General features: G+C 39.1%; 2 protein-coding genes across 7 annotated transcripts in view; one reads left to right on the top strand and one right to left on the bottom strand.

The window, feature by feature from the left end:
* Window positions 1-3,653, top strand: part of STX19 (syntaxin 19) — a 30,969-nt gene extending 27,316 nt beyond the window's left edge. For both annotated transcript variants that reach the window (XM_021401550.1, XM_021401540.1), the window contains one exon: window positions 859-3,653. In XM_021401550.1, coding sequence (XP_021257225.1) covers window positions 943-1,818 — 876 coding nt within the window. In that variant the 5' untranslated portion in view covers window positions 859-942 and the 3' untranslated portion in view covers window positions 1,819-3,653. The remainder of the gene's footprint in view (window positions 1-858) is intronic.
* Window positions 1-16,205, bottom strand: part of ARL13B (ADP ribosylation factor like GTPase 13B) — a 47,560-nt gene extending 31,355 nt beyond the window's left edge. For 2 of the 5 annotated variants that reach the window (XM_021401516.1, XM_021401491.1), the window contains exons 1-4: window positions 15,925-16,205; window positions 11,807-11,977; window positions 10,108-10,178; window positions 5,877-6,126 (exon numbers count right to left, since the gene is read on the bottom strand). In XM_021401516.1, coding sequence (XP_021257191.1) covers window positions 5,877-6,126; window positions 10,108-10,178; window positions 11,807-11,865 — 380 coding nt within the window. In that variant the 5' untranslated portion in view covers window positions 11,866-11,977; window positions 15,925-16,205. Of the gene's footprint in view, window positions 1-5,876; window positions 6,127-10,107; window positions 10,179-11,806; window positions 11,978-15,924 lie in introns of those variants that run through there. The other 3 variants (XM_021401508.1, XM_021401499.1, XM_021401527.1) reach the window with 3 other exon arrangements.

Below are 16,412 nucleotides of genomic sequence, written 5' to 3'. Positions count from 1 at the left end.
TGTAACTAAATCCACTTTCTATTAAGTAAGAAACAATACTGAACTGCATGCTAACGTTGTACAGAACCCATTAGTAAAAACAGTATTAAGATCGCAAATGACAATGTAAAATGACAGTAATCCAGAGAAGCTTATACAATCTTCAACTTGGATCCACTTCTATTTAGTATGTTCATGCTAAACTACAAATTCTGGCTTGCTGTAGTTTACCACTTCAGTTATCGTCAGTTTAATTCCACAGACAAAAAGCAGAAAAAAATTTCAGCTCAGCTGAAGTAAAAGCTTAAAATAGCATATTCAAGCCAAAATTCTGATTCCTTAGACAGACTGTCTTAAAGGCTGAAGTGCTTGTTTGCCACCAAAGATGAAGATTCACCTATATTTCCAAAAAGATTTAAAGTGCATCATTTTCCTTCATCAAATTATGAATTATGATAAAACGAGAAATTGCGTTACTCATCTATTCCTTCACAAGGTGGAAATCCTCCCTGCATGCCATGTTCCTAGTTATTTTAAGTTCTAGATAATAAACCACAATGTATCACAAAAATTAGACTGGACTACGAATTACTGTATGTGTAAAAAGCACAAGATAACAAGAAAGCGAAGGGAAGACATAACTGTGCACACTGAAGATAAACTAAAAAGTTTCAGTTATGATTAAGTCCTATAGAAACTGGGTTAAAGAGTAGATTGCTCTGACATCACCTCCCTTGTACCTTTATTCATAATACCTAATCACTTTCAATTTGCTGCTAATTTTCACTGCGTACAAGGGGAAGGGCTCCAAGTTCCAAAACTACTTTTAACGCATATAGACAACTGCTAACATGGATTTTCTTTACATTTTGATTACAGGAAAACAAGAAAAAAAAAAAAAACACAACCTGGAGCTAACTCCCTGTGTTGTAAGAGAGGTAAAGAAATCTGAGCACAAAAACCATGAGAGATCGCCTCCAGGAGCTTAAACTGAGAGCCAAAGAACTACAGACAGTTGGAGAAAATAACTGTCCACCTGTACAAGAAGAACAGGAAGAGTTTGAACAGCAGGCCATTATTTATGAAAGGGAGCCTATAACTGAAAGGCACTTCCATGAAATCCAGAAGCTTCAGAATGAGATCAATAATTTGATGGAGGAAGTTCAAAAATTCAGTCAACAACAAAAAAGTCTAGTATCTTCAATGAGAAGGTTCAGTGTTCTTAAAAAGGAATCTAACACAGCAAGAGAAATAAAAATTCAAGCAGAGCACATACGAAAAGGTTTGGATGAACTGTCAAAAACAGTGAAAAAAGTTGAAAGTGAACATGGGTTATCACGTGCCATAGTAAGAATCCTAGCTTCCCAGCATGCTTTCCTGTCCCGGAGTTACCTAAATGCTATGCTTTCATACAATGAAGCTATAACAGCCAAGCAAGAGAAATGCAGAAGATTTATTGTTCGTCAGCTTGAAGTAGCTGGTAAAGAGGTATCTGAGGATGAAGTCAACGATATGTTCCAGCAAGGAAAATGGGAGATTTTCAATGAAAATGTGCTCACTGAAGCCAAAATTACTAAAGCTCAGCTTTCGGAGATTGAGCAGAGACACAGAGAACTGGTCAGCCTAGAGAGTCAGATCAAAGACTTGAAGGAACTTTTTGTCCAGATATCAGTTCTGGTGGAAGAGCAGGGGGAGATGATCAACAACATTGAAATCAGTATGAACAACACTCAAGAATACACCCAAATATCTAGGGAAAAATTTGGACTTGCAGTCAGGTATCGAAAAAGAAACCCTTGCAAAGTAATATGCTGCTGGTGTTGTCCATGCTGCAAATGACAGAGGAAATGAACTTCTTAAGTAGCAATGTAGTAAACTGAACTTATCAGCCAATCCCAGGACCCTTTTATTGCTTTCCTTCTCTTTTCTTTCATTTTCTTCCCTTTTCTCCTTCCACACACTCACTTCGGAAAAACTGCACCTGTTTTTCCAAACTGAGTTCAAAGATTGAAATGGGATCTTCATCTGTGCCTAAATGTTATGGTTTTCACAGAAACACATGAACTAGAGGAAAAGATCAAAGGAGACAAATAACACTTTCTTGTTCTTCCACACATAAGAAGCACCAACAAAACAATGTGTCAGCATGCCATCTGTGCTTTTGGGAAACATCAAAATTACTGTAAATCTCAGACAGGATTCGCAAGACCAGTTGAATTACATTTTATGAAATAATAGTATTCTTTTAATTGCTGTAGGGCCTTTTTTGTTTGTCCAAGTGCTCATGTTTACTTGGTTCAAATTTCATTTTTTTCCCCTAATAACTTGAAGTAGTACAAATAAAATTAACACATAAAGCAGACAATCTCAGTAACAATCAAGAAACTGATGCATAAACTGTTTTCTGACTTACTGTTTAGTTATCAAGACTATTTGAGTATTGGCTCTGTAAGAAGTTACTTACAGGTCATCCTGGCACGAGGAAATAATGCTCATATTATAGTAGGACAGCATGCACTGCTTTGGGGCATGCAGAACACACTGAGTTATTTATTTTAATAGTGCATTTTTGTATTTCTTACAGAGACTTCTTACAAGTTTTGAGCTGGTATTTTCTGAAAACATTAAAGAACATTAGCAGAAAAAGACCACTTCAAACCTACAGGACTTTTGTTAGCAGCCTGCTGAGGAATGAAGTAATAATAAACCGATAGGGATACTTCCACTATTCAATTACCTAGGCAGACACCTACCAGGTAAGGGTAGGCGAAAATTATACATCTATTGCATTGTGATAAGACATGTGATTACTGTTGTCTAGCCTACTCAAACAGGCAGTTGCTTCTGCAGTTTCAATTTCATTAGTAATAAAATAAATACATAACATCCTTTTAAAAAACATCCATAATCTAGAAGCAGAGAATTACACTGAAAGGAACCTCTTGCTCTGCTTCTTGGTCAAATCAGGACAAGCGTTTATCTAGTTGCATCTCATCTATCACTTCTCAACATATCACCACCTCTCTGAGAAGAGCTATGTTCCATTTTCTCTGCACCTCCCTATTATGTAGTGTTAGGATTTCCCCCCTTGGTTTCTTCCTACTTCTGAGCAAATGAAGCTCTCTTGCATCTCCTCATATCACATGCTCCATCACCAGCTCAAACTCACTGCAGTATAATCAACATTTGTCTTCACTGTCTTTCTTGTAGTGAGGCAAGACATTTATTCATACTACTAAAAGAGTGGCTAGAAAAATTAGTTGAGGGTCTCCAGAACACTAAACGGTTCTATGAAATTCTGTTATTTTGTATAAGCTTAGGATCCTACTTTAAGAACATATGATAGGTATCTGAGTTAATAAAACTTAATACCTTCCCTTAGTAGCTAGCAAGATTTATATAAGAATCAAACTCTCATTTCTTTTTGTATCAGCTTCTTCCAAGTCAGATTGATAGCTCCACGCCCTCCAGATTTTAATTGCACCAAGGTATCAATAACACTTGTTTCATCATTTTATCTCTATTTACTTTTTTCTTCCTGTGTATGTTTCTTTTTACCTTAGTTTCTCCGGTTTCCACTCTTCATAGCGCCATTTCCATGTACAAATGCAGGTGTCTATGCATCCCCAATATTTATATATATTTATGTGCACAAATAAATATATTTCCATGTATGAATGCAGTGTCCATGCATCAAATATTACATAAATAGATATTTACATCAATTTAAAATCACACTTCGCAGTGGGATTTGGATAACTAAGATGGTAAACTCCCATCATTTCATGAAAATAAGCAAGCAGATTTTCCTCTACCTTTGCTGAACGTAAATCTTCAGTAGAAAAACAGTACAAGGTACCTAAAAACGTATCTGCCAGATTTCCATATACATAAAAGACTGATTAACCACTTAAGCACTTGAGTGCACCACAGTTGAAGCTGAAGAAGTTGAAGAACTACTGGATCCCTTCACAAAACTAAGATACTGCAAAAGCAAGTTCTGCCCCAACACTGGAGAGGGTCAATTAGAAAGCAATAACGTCAATAAGCTTAGTTTAGTCACAGTTAGACTCAATTAACAGACTCTGCCTCCTGATTAGCCACTGACATGGATCAAAACCAGGACTAAGCACCAAGTAAGCGCGTGGGCTCTGTGGAGGTTCAGATAAACACCCACATATGCTCTATTACACAATTAGGACAGAGATTTATATGAAAAAAAAAAATAAAAATGAAGTTATATTTGTTTTCAAGCACTGCACAGTTGTCAGCTGTCACAGGTTCATTTTCAGAAGAACAGATTTGAGTTAAACTAGTTGCATTAAGATGGCTTTATTGCCTTTTCCGTACTAATATCATTCAGATAGAAACAGTAGTTAAAATCCAATCTATTTTTCAACATACATACTATTAGCTTGCTTAAGCACACTTCGTTTCATTAGAACAGATTAGAAAGCTTCACTCTCAAACCACCTGAGTATCAATACTTCTAAGAAGGCCTCTCCTTTTAGCTTTAAGCACAGATTCTTCATAATACTATAGAAACATACAATTACTGAATTATGGAGGTCTTACACCCACTGAAGATACTGTTCTGAGAAACCATTTTCAACTTTAAAGTTACAAAATAAGCTATCAAAATGGTGTTTGTTATAATTTTTCATTGCTGAATTTAACAGAATATTAGTTTCAGTATATCACAAAAGATATTTTTAAGGAGAGAAATTAACAACTCTTTATCTGTTTAGTGAAAGAATATCTAGACCTTCTGAAACTTCGAAAAAACAAAAATCCTCACTGCTTAAACTTAAAACACACAGACTGAAGAAAAAGCAAATGCCAAATACTATTGAAGCAAGCTTTCTTTAATGAGATTTCACTGATCATGCATCAGCAGCACCACAACACACTAAGTGAACAAGACATTTGTTAGTGAATCTTTACTGGTATTGTAGCATATAAAAGATCATTTACAATTTATGGAATGGATGTAGGTCTAAATATAATCTTAGAAAGGCTGGGGTTGGAAAGTACCTACCTCAAGGATCATCAAGTTCCAATCCCCCTGCCACAGGCAGGATTGCCAGCCACTAGATCAAGTACTAGATCAAGATTGCCCAGGGCCCCATCCAACCTGGCCTTAAACGCCTCCAGGGATGGGACATCCACAACCTCTCTGGGCAACCTGTTCCAGCATCTCACCACTCTCTCAGTAAAAAAACCAAACAACAACAACAACCACCACCGCCTTTCTTTCCCCTGACATCTCATCTAAATCTCTCTTCTTTTAGTTTAAAACCATTCCCCTTGTCCTATCACTATCTACCCATGTAAAAAGTTTATTTCCCTCACGTTTATAAACTCCCTTTAAATTCTGGAAAGCTGCAGTAAGGTCTCCCCGCAGCCTTTAGTAACAACATTTTTACAAGAAATTCCCATTTCAGACTTAGGCAGTCTTTAATCTATCATATCATTTGAAGCACAACTAAAATCTTTAAGAGTTAAAAAAAAAAAAAAAAATCCAATGTATTTTTGTGAAATACTGAAAGAGAAGAAAAATAAATACCCCTGACAAAGATTAAATAGAAAGGTGTAACGTCAGATGCAGTGAATGGTTTTAACAGAATATCACTACACACCTCAAGAGGGAAAGCAGTAAGCAAGAAAGGAAAGCAAGAAGAGTCTCTGTTAACTAGTACGACAGTAAGACAATGGCACAAGAAAATACTTCAGAAAAACCAAAGAACTAATTGCAATAGTGTTTAGTGCTAAAATAGCAATACTGTTAGTGTACGTTATGTTTATAATATACACCAATACTTCTTCAGAACGTATACTGAAGGTCAAGATCTACAAAGTTTCAGATTATGAGGAAAACATTTATAGACATTACTTACACTAGCACGGGTTTCCCTGATATCTTAGGGCTGTTTAAAACTTCAGTCATGGCTTCCTTTGTTTCTTCCATTCTTTCAATGTCACTAGAATCCACAACAAATATTACACCATAAGACTCAGCATAGTAATTTCTCCATATGTTCCGAATTCGTTTTCCACCTCCTAAATCAAAGATGGTGACTTCAAAGCGCCCCTGTTTAAGGTCAATCTTGGAAAACCCAACCGTTGGAGCTACGTCCTCAGGAGACTCTGTCAGAGAGATCACAGAAGAACAGTTTTACTGAAGTTTCCTTAGTCATTTAAAGAGCATTTTACACTGTAATTTCTGTAAAAAAAAATTGTATTTTAAACAGATGGAGCAAGCTTTCAATGTTACTTGACAGCATGTTGCTAACCACGTATTTTACATTCATATTTTCCTTCTCCTCAGGAAATTTTAAATTAACACCCTACTCAACCAATTATTTTACATCGATTGAGATAAGAGTGCCAGGAAATAAAAAAAAAAAGGAAAAAAGGCATTCTTTAAAACTTAGCACCACAGTTGAAGGCAATTGCGTTTTTTAGTTTTACTAACAGATCCATCCCATCCCGGGTGCCCCATCCAAACAGCATAGAACAGTATACAGCAGCTGTGTGGTATTAAACCAAATCTGAGAAACAAAACAAAACAGCCCATGTATTATGACCTGGGAAGCCGTGAGAGTGAGAATATGCTCATCACACCCCACATGAGGATTCAGAATAGACCCCTTGCGAGAGCAGCTCAGGCCAACATTCCAGCAAAGAGAATGGAACACCTGTTTGTGAAAGATTCCAAATTCAAAATTCAGTCTTTGTTTTGAGGAATATTTTGCACTGCGAGCTGTACTTACTGTACTTGCCTGTACAAAAGAACAATGAGAGCAAGAAGGCTTGTTAAGGGTCAAAGTTACTAATGATGCAGAATTTAAGGTCATATTGCTGAAACATTTAGTCCTGTTGTACTGCAAGGTTCATCAATAAACACTCTGTGTGAAAAAAACAGCATCTGCTGTATAACCTGCAAATCCATTTTGGCAAATATGACCGGTGACTATGCTGATTTGTCCACATTTAAGAACCAAAATACATTTGGAGATGGTTTCTCCTAAAACACACCAATCATAACCATTGCTTCCTCCTGTAGACTGCATGACTGTTGCAAAAATACTGTTTTTACCAAGCTTGAAAAAAAAAAAAAAAAAGGAAAAAAAAATGTAAAAAGCTTGAAGGTTCTAACCTCTGCAAGTACTATTAGAAAACAATTTTAAGACAAATGCTATTCAAGACCTGGGAAATAGTCACAGAAGTCAGAACTACCTTTTTATGGAGCTTCTCTTTAGAAATATTCATATCTTCTTTTTTCCTCCCTCACAAAAAAAGAACTTTCAGAAATAACCGTAATTTTTAGCTGATGAAGACATTGAAGTTTATCTTGAAACAGAATGGAAGGCTAAATAAGGTACTCACATTTCCACAGTAAAGATTCAGGAACACAAATGAGAGGTTATTCCTAACTTTATTCGTAACTGAGGAAGTCAGTCAACTTGCATAACCAGCATAAACAGAAAGTTGACACAAAGTCTGTCAATACAATTTTAAGTAGTCTCTTTTGTAAACAAGATGGAAGTTACTCAAAACTCAGTCTCACAAGTAAAAAATACCTTATAGAATATTTTTCATAAGCACAAGTTTTATCTCAAATTACATCCTGCTTGCAAGTGATATCATGTAATTCAAAATCAAGTGGTCTCTTACTGAAGTAAGTGCCTACAAAACTGCTAGTGTTTTTCAGGAGACAAAAAAATGATATAAAAGATACATCACTGAAACTATTCTTTATGTTATATACATACAAATGCAATTTTTTTTTTAACCTTTTCCTATTTACTTATCAGAGATCACACAGCATACGCAAGACAACCAAGGGATCAGGCCCAGCCAGCACAGGTTCATGAAAGGGAGGTTCTGTCTGACCAGTCTTATCTCCTTCTATGATCGGATGACCAGCCTGGTGGATGAGGGAAAGGCTGCTGATGTAGTCTACCTAGATTTCAGCAAAGCCTTTGACTCCATCTCCCACAGTATTCTCCTGGTGAAGTTGGTAGACCATAGTTTGGACAGGTGTACTCTTCACAGGGTAAAAAACTGACTGAACAGCTGGGCCCAGGCAGTGGTGGTGAATGGAGTTAAATCCAGCTGGGGAACGGTCACTACCAGTGTTCCCCAGAGTCAGTGTCGGGGCCTGTCCTGTTTAATATCTTAACTGGTGATCTGGATGTGGGGATTGAGTGCACCCTCAATAAGTTTACAGGTGGCACCAAGTTGGAAGGAAAAGTTGATCTGCCTGAGAGCAGGAAGATCCTACAGAGGGCACTGGAACAGTAGGCTAGACCAATTTCATGAGGCTCAACAAGACCTAGTGCCGGGTTCTGCACATTGGTCATAATAACCCCAAGCAACGCTAAAGGTTTGGGGCAAAGCAGATGGAAAGCTGCATGGAGGAAATGGATTTGGGAATGCTAGTTAACAGTCAACTGAACATAAGCCAGCAGTGTGCCCAGGTGGCCAAGAAGGCCAATGACATGCTGGCTTGTACGGGAAATAGTGTAGCAGCAGGAGCAGGGAGTTGATTGTCTCTCCGTACTCTGCATTGATGAGGCCTCACCCTGAGCACTGTGTTCAGTTCACAGCCCTCACTACAAGAAAGACAGTGAAGCCCTGGAATGTGTCCAAAGAGAGGCAACAAAGTTGTGAAGGATCTGGAGCAGAATTCTTATGGGTAGCAGCTGAGGGAACTGAGATTGTTCAGCCTGGAGAAGAGGAGGCTCAAGGGAGACCTCATCGCCTGCTACAACTGCCTGAAAGGAAGGTGTGGCAAGATGGGAGTCAGCCTCTTCTCGCAGGTATCAGTGATAAGACGAGTGGTAATGGTCTCAAGTTGCACCAGAGGAGGTTCAGGTTGCGTATTTGGAAAAATTTCTTAGAAGGAGTGGCAATGCATTGGAATAGGCTGCCTAGGGAAGTGCGCAGTCACTGTACCTTGAAATTTCCAAGAAACATGCAGATGTGGCAATGAGGGACATGGTTAGTGGGCATGGTGGTGATGGGTTGGCCATTGGACTACACGATCTTAGAGGTCTTTTCCAACCTTAATGATCTTGTGATTCTATATTACTTAGAACACTGATGTTATACAAAGTTTACTGATACTTGCATGTCACTGGATGATTACCAGAAAGCTACTTCTGCACACACAACATGCAAAGAACATGGTCCACCAATTTCTCTAGTGGAGGCTGAGATGTGAAACACTTCATTAACCATAATATTCTGCTTCTTAACGTTAATTCAAACCAACCATGAATTAGAACATTACCTACAGACTTGAGTATTTTTCCTACACTTTCTTTCATTTAAATCAAGCAGCAATGTTCTTTCAGCTATTTGTTGAAACAACCAAGAAAAATTCTTCCCACTCAAAAACATGCTATGATGCTCATGAAATACAAACAAGAGCCCTTACCCAGAAGAGATTTTGCTGCAAATTTGTATTTTGCACAATAACGATACAGGAGTGTACTCAAGGCACATAAGTACTAAGGTACTCTGAATAGTGACTTAATATTTCCAAAAATAACTAAAAACGTCTCTGAAAATTAACTTTCTGAGTGAGTGGACCAAAGGCTCTAATGCTGCATAGTTCAGTGTTTTACAAGGCAGCTCTCTCCACCTTAACTCTGTATTACTATTACTCTTGAGCAGTAACAATGCTGCTTGTCAGTTGCTGTTGGTGTGTTAAACTACACTGCACTCATTCAACATTATCTTAACTATAGTGGTCAAGAAGCCAAGTTTGCTCTACTATTTCCCTTGAGCATGATGTACACGACTAGGAGCACCATTTTCTTAATGCCACCCTAGCACAACATGCCAGATATCAAAAATCAGGATCTTTATGTTTCCAAGCGAGGCCCTTTAATTTTTCCCTTATCTGCAGCACTCCACGTAACGGAGCCTGCAACTTGTTTACTTTTGCTACCAGACTCTAAGAGAAGTGCACCGTCACCAAAAATTTTATTTCAACAATGTACAATCTGAGAGGAAGAGATAAATCAAGAGATGAAGACATACATTAGATGAAAATGGTGCAAAGCGAGTAATTATACTATTTCAACACTACATTTAGATTATAAATTAATTGCTTACCTCCTTGAATTCCTCGGACTGTAGCAGTTTTACCAGCATTATCAAGACCCACCATTATTAATGTCACCTTCCTCCAAAAAGAATGAAAAAAAAAAAGAGAGAAAGATATTTCAAGTCCTTTTCCTTCTTGCCAGATATCACTTATTTTATTGTTTTTTGCCTGTTTTTAAAGATACATTCATATTAAGTTTCCCACAATGTAGTAGAAAGAATAAATCTCTAAAGATCAAAGTTGCAGAGATCGTTACATTTGCGTATCTGCCATTGGATATGTCAAACCAGAACAAGGTACAAAATGAGAAGTACAGCATTGTACTGTAACTTTCACATGAGATAAATTGTATTTGCCCGCTAAATTTTAATTTCATGGTACTGTGCTTTTTTTTTTTTCTTCATAGTGTTCATCTCTTTAGAGGTTTCTTTAAGTTAGTTTCCACTGTCTTGTATTTTTATCATCTCTCTGTCTCAGACAAAACTGTGGTCTTGCTTATACCACTATAAGAGAATTTTAAAAAATGTGAGTTGACAACATAGGATGCTATAAGCCAAGTGGCTCTGGTACTCGACATGTCTTTTTTTCCCCAAGCAGGAACAACTGAAGCTGCAAACGTGCAAATTAGTGGTGTTACTAATATACTGCATATACTCAAATCAACATACAGACCAGAATTTGTACTAGGACAGGATTTTAAGCAAAGACATAGGAAAAATATGTGTATAACTTGATCATCTCTCCAATTCACAAATACTCAAACAAGTAAAAGAAATTTCCTCAACTTTATGCTCCTAAGTGAAATAACACTAAAAGCATCATCATTTCCAATCTTGAAACTATAATAACATCATACATGAAGTATAATTCATCTACGTTCTTTCAGAAGAGCCAAAAAGCTCTGAGAAAATATAAAAATGAACAACAGGATCACAGTAAATTATACTTTAAACATAAGCTGTAACTGGAACAGCCATGAACACTTATAAACTCACAACTGTCTACAACAAATGGCTTGTATCAAAAAGCTGTTTAATTCAATATACTCCCCTAAGCAGCAGCATGGTCAGCAAAACCTCAACTTTTCCCGCACACAAGAGCAAATCCTCATATATGAGTATGAAGTTTAAAAAAAAACAATGGCGCTGTACCCCTTATTTCCCTTCTTTCTAGTTTGTAAGCAGTTTGAAATAAAGTCTGTAGATCTTTGCCAACTGAAGGGAAAAGGATGCAGTATGTCAAAATAAAACTAACAAAAAAAAAAAAAAGGAAAAACAGTTAAGAAGCAGGAACGGATCACCAAGCTGACCACAAAATGTAGCATTAAGGTACTTAAAAGAAAAATACGGAATTACACTGGGGTTACAGTATGCCCTTGACAGTATTTTAAACTACATCTCATAATCTCAAAATGCAAAAGACAAATTGATTAAATTTTACATAAACATTCTAGCATCTTCCCACAAGAAACTGTATCCAATGTATGGTACTTTGAACACTATACTTTCTTTCAGTCAGAAACAAAGTATGTGTATTATAAGGAACTTGTAAGTTCAGAACACTACTGATTCTCAGTTGGACTAAAAAAAATCTTGGAATTCAAAAAAAATACTTGAAATAAAGTAAAACACTGGTAAAATTACATGAGATAAAGTTCAAGAAGAAAGTCAGCACAGAAGTGTAAAATAAATACTTTCACATGTTTACCTGACAGGTTCCTGCCACCGTTTTAACCAGGTGCAACAATTGGCCATTAGATTGAACATCTCTCTTCACTAGCCATCCAGAGCCTTGAAAGCTACAGAAACAGTGTGGACAGGTCAGAACAACTCAGGAAGACTGGGAGACAGCAGAGGCCCAGGTATTGATGCGTCACTCCTAGCAAGGAAAACAAATGCAGTTAGTCCCAACATGTAACCAAGACAAACCTCTGTACACACGGCATACAGCAGCAGCAACCTGTTTATTTGGTGTCTCTATACTCAACCCCAATAAAGTCCAACTGCATCTTCCACCCTTTCACACTTTCTTTGCCCCCGTTTTGTGCACCTGGGTTGCAATACCACAGCACTTACACAAAAAAATAATACAAGACCTGTGCACATCAGGAAAACAGCAAGCTAGAGCAGTACAACACATCAAGCTATGAAAACCCAGTGCTTGTTTAGCAGTCACATTGCACAGCTCTCCTGGCTGTGCAATAATGCCCAAATTCAAGCACAGGTAAGGCCTAAGAACGTAACACGATAAGACATTAAATACGAACAAAATGTCATACCCACTACATGTATTCATTTACTGTCAGTTTCTTTTATGCATCACGGAAACTGAGTTCTCTAGAGGGTACTTTGAGGAATAGGCAACTTAGTATACTACTTTTCACTAAATTAAAGAGTAGAATCAAGTATCTGTCACATTACAATGCCATTTTCTACCCTCCAAGCGTGAGAAAAAGAAACAGAACATTCTTTTCTGATGCTGCCCTGTGGAATAAAACACAGGGAATGACTGCCTGATCGCATGCATGTATACTTCTTTGTACGCATACATAAATACAAAACAGCAAGGCTTACACAAATCATGCAGTCAAACACCCAAAGATGCAAAAGCTATTGAACACCCTCAGTCACCTCAGCTACAACAGTACTACTATAAACAATAGCAGTACAAAAACATTCATGGAAAGCCCCTCATTGGCAATCTTGGATGAATTTTAGCACACAACTTCAAAGTCACTATACTCCTGCTAGCGTGCTACTGCTTCTGTCTGGAACAATGTGTATTTTCTTCATAGCAGCCCATATGGTGCTGTGCTTTGTATTTTTCACTAAAACGCTGCTGATACCACAGTTGCTGAACAGTGCTCACATGGCATCAAGGTTTTTCTCTTTCCCACTCTGCCTTGCCATCAAAATAATGATAGTTTTAAGCTCAACAAGTTACACGTAGGTCACTCCAAAAGTAACACCTCCTATATGTTTGCATGGAAATTACAACAGATACAAAGAGCACTGTAACACCGTTTGGAAGAGCTAAGTCTCAGCTACAAAACACCCCTTTTCAACACAGTCACCGCCATTAGCTATGCCTCACTGTGCTGACATCCACTGGTTGGTCTTTGTAAACTTTCAGCAAATGTCAGTGCATGTCAATGGGTGCAATGTTCTCTGCATGGAGGAATTCAGTGACACACATTTGCTTCCCATGCGCTTCCATGTCAGGCGCCATTTTATCAGACTGCCCCTCTGCTGCCATCTGTAACACGGCAACAACATGTAACAGAATATTGGTGGGAAGGTTCAACCTCTACTGCCATATCACCAACATCCACCCCTGATATCACAGGCCAACATAAAAAAATAGAAGGCATTATTTTCAGAGCAGCCTTCATCACTGTTATTGGCAGGCTCTTGTACTGGTCCAAAAGCTTGCTTACTTTACTGTAGATCAGAGTCCAGAGCTTGCTAGTGGCTGGGAAAGGCAGCATGGGGGCTGCTTCTCCCTTGGGAAAAGGCAAATCTATTTGCGAGATCATCTTTGCACAAGTACTCAGATGCACTTGATGGCTAATGTAGAATGACGGGAAAATTTCCTCAAGGAGATATAAATCTGGGGGAAAATAACACATTATTCCAGTTGTATATTACAAGAACTATTTAAACCAAGGCAGGATGAGCCTTTTGAAGTGAACCAGGTCAGAGCAGCACCAACTCACTCCAAGCCCATCTTGACATCCCACAGTCCAACATGCCACTTGTCCTGTCCTGAACAGCAACCTCCACAGATGGGACCCGACTCATCAACTCTTCTCACAGACATTTGCCAAGGGGGAGGGAGAGAAACATACTGAATAGAGGACTAATATCCGTGCGTACGTCAAAGGACAGGGGATGGTGGTTAATAACATGCCAATCTCTCCTCTAGAGGTTGTCACAAAGACAGATACTCTCTACTGGTAACTTGCCTCTACAACCAGGTCATCTGAAAGCAGTAACACTTTGAATTACGACAGCAAATTTCCTGAAGCTCGTTTCTCAAAGTTCCTTTTTTAACCAAATTAATTCCTTTGTTATTTTAAATGATAACCAAGCTCAAACAATGCCATGTTCAAGGGAAGCAGAAAACTGAGTAATTAAGGATAACTTTCTAAACTTCTTGCTAATCTTAACTAATCAAAGTGGGGAAAAATTGAGGAGCTATCCCTAGCAAACACACGTTATCCCTAACAAACGACAGTTTAAATAATTTATGCAGGTAGTAACTGAAGAATCCTGACCTTATAAAGCCGACGCATTCACAGATGCCTTTGCATGGGTCTGACATCAATTAATATCAGAAACAGATCAGATTTCTTCCAGAACAAACAACAGATATTCTTTAAATATTTATATTGCTATGTATAAGAGCATCTGAGAATAGCTTCTCCACAAGACAGTCTAGCGTGTGAGGAACAGAGAAGCTCCTTAAGAAGAGAACAAGATGATTACAAGTATTCCAAGTTTAAAAGCCAGGCTCTGAACAATCAAAAAAGCCTCCAAGAAAACACAGGCCACGGAATACAGCGCCTAGACCAACAAGCAAGTGTCAACAAAGCTAATCTTGAGAATGAGACTACATAAATTCATTTTCAGTACATGAGCACCACCACTGAACAAACCCCTTCCCACATTCTACATGCTGTCCAGCTTTACAAATTCTAACAAAACTGCAGTAAAGACACTGCCTGTAAAATTCAACTAACATTGTGTTACGCTATTTTGCAGATACATATAGCTCATCAACAGCACATACGTTGCTCCAGATATAACATCAACTAGTTTGAACACTTCATAGTTACTGAGATGAAGCAAAACCAACAAGCCCACAAACTCAGAAATCGATAAAACTGTACAGTTAAGCTATAACAACATTTAGATAGCAAGTCAGCACAAGCATCAGGGATAAAAGCTGTAAAAGATTCAATGTTTAGGTAAGAGAACAGAAAGAGTTACTACAGACACTAAGAAAACCATAATAAATAACTGCATTAACTCTTATAACTCTAGATTAAGATCAAGAACTACTTAGCAGCCCATATGTAATGTGATCCAAAGTACAGAGTACCAGCAAGTACAAACCCCAAAATCATCTGATTAATGTATTAATCTACCTCCACATCAAAGTATCTTTCAGATACTTCACTGTCAAGAGTTCACATGAAGGATTCTGCCCTTGGTAGAGAATTTTTCATTGTAATATCAATCTTTCACCCTTTTTAAAGAATGACTAAGTCAAGCATTTAAAGCTTACCCTTCTCAGCAAGTTTAACTATTTCCTGCTATGCTTCTCCTTAGTATCATAGAATCACTTGAGTTGGAAGGGATCCTTAAAGGCCATCTTGCTCAACTCCTCCTCAATGTACAGCCAAAACTTCAGCATAGTCAACAGGCACACAACGTACAAGCAGGAGCAGTGTTGGGCTTGCTGGTGCCCAGTACTCTGGGTCACATAAAAGTGATTTGGGGTCACATCACACCTGGCTTGCTCAGTAGCTCTTGATCTTAATCTCGAGTGACAAGAGTTAATGCAGTAATCTATTTTGTTTCTGCAAGACCAAAGCATATAAGCACTTGTGAAAACAGACAGCTATAGACCATCACGTAAAGAAGAACTACAACAGAACGAGCAGTCCGAATCCTTCCTCGTTTCCTCCCAAAAAGCAGGCAGCCCTAAGACCCAGTGAGATCTGGAGGCATCTACCTCTGCCCGTCTCCTCTGCTGCGGGAGCACGCTTTTGTTTTTAAAGCGAACATTTCAGAGGAAACCCTCTCCGCGCAACTACAAACCTCACTCACGCCCAGACTGCCGCTGCGGACAAACACCGACCGATACAGGTCCCAGCTTGGTCTCAAAGGCTCCGCGCTTACCAGCGGTTGAGGCGCGACGACGCGGCCTAGGCGGCCCGGACGGGACGGCACTCAGCTGCGGGGGTGGTCGCAATCCACCCCGCCGCGCCGGGGTCACGTGCCCCGCGGCCCGCCGACGCCAGGCAGCCCATTGGTGCAAGCCCCCATCGGTAGGGACGCGTGACCAGGCCAGTAACCCCTGGTTACCGCCAACGGGCGGGGAGAAAGGACAAAATTCTCAGCGGCAAAGAAACGCGGAGGAGGGCAAAGCCGCGCAGGGGAGGAGAGGCGGGTCTGCGGTTGGCCAATAGGAGCGCGGCGCTCCGCGCCGCCCGTGGCGGGCCGGCCGATCGGCGGCGGAGAGGCGCCGCAGGCTCCCCCTGCCTCGCCCCCCGTGCGGGAGGACCCGAAGGCGGGCGGCCGGGTGG

The sequence above is a fragment of the Numida meleagris genome, chromosome 1 (assembly GCF_002078875.1).
Source record: "Numida meleagris isolate 19003 breed g44 Domestic line chromosome 1, NumMel1.0, whole genome shotgun sequence".
NCBI lineage: Eukaryota > Metazoa > Chordata > Aves > Galliformes > Numididae > Numida > Numida meleagris.
This window is presented reverse-complemented; position numbering and strand designations above follow the sequence as displayed.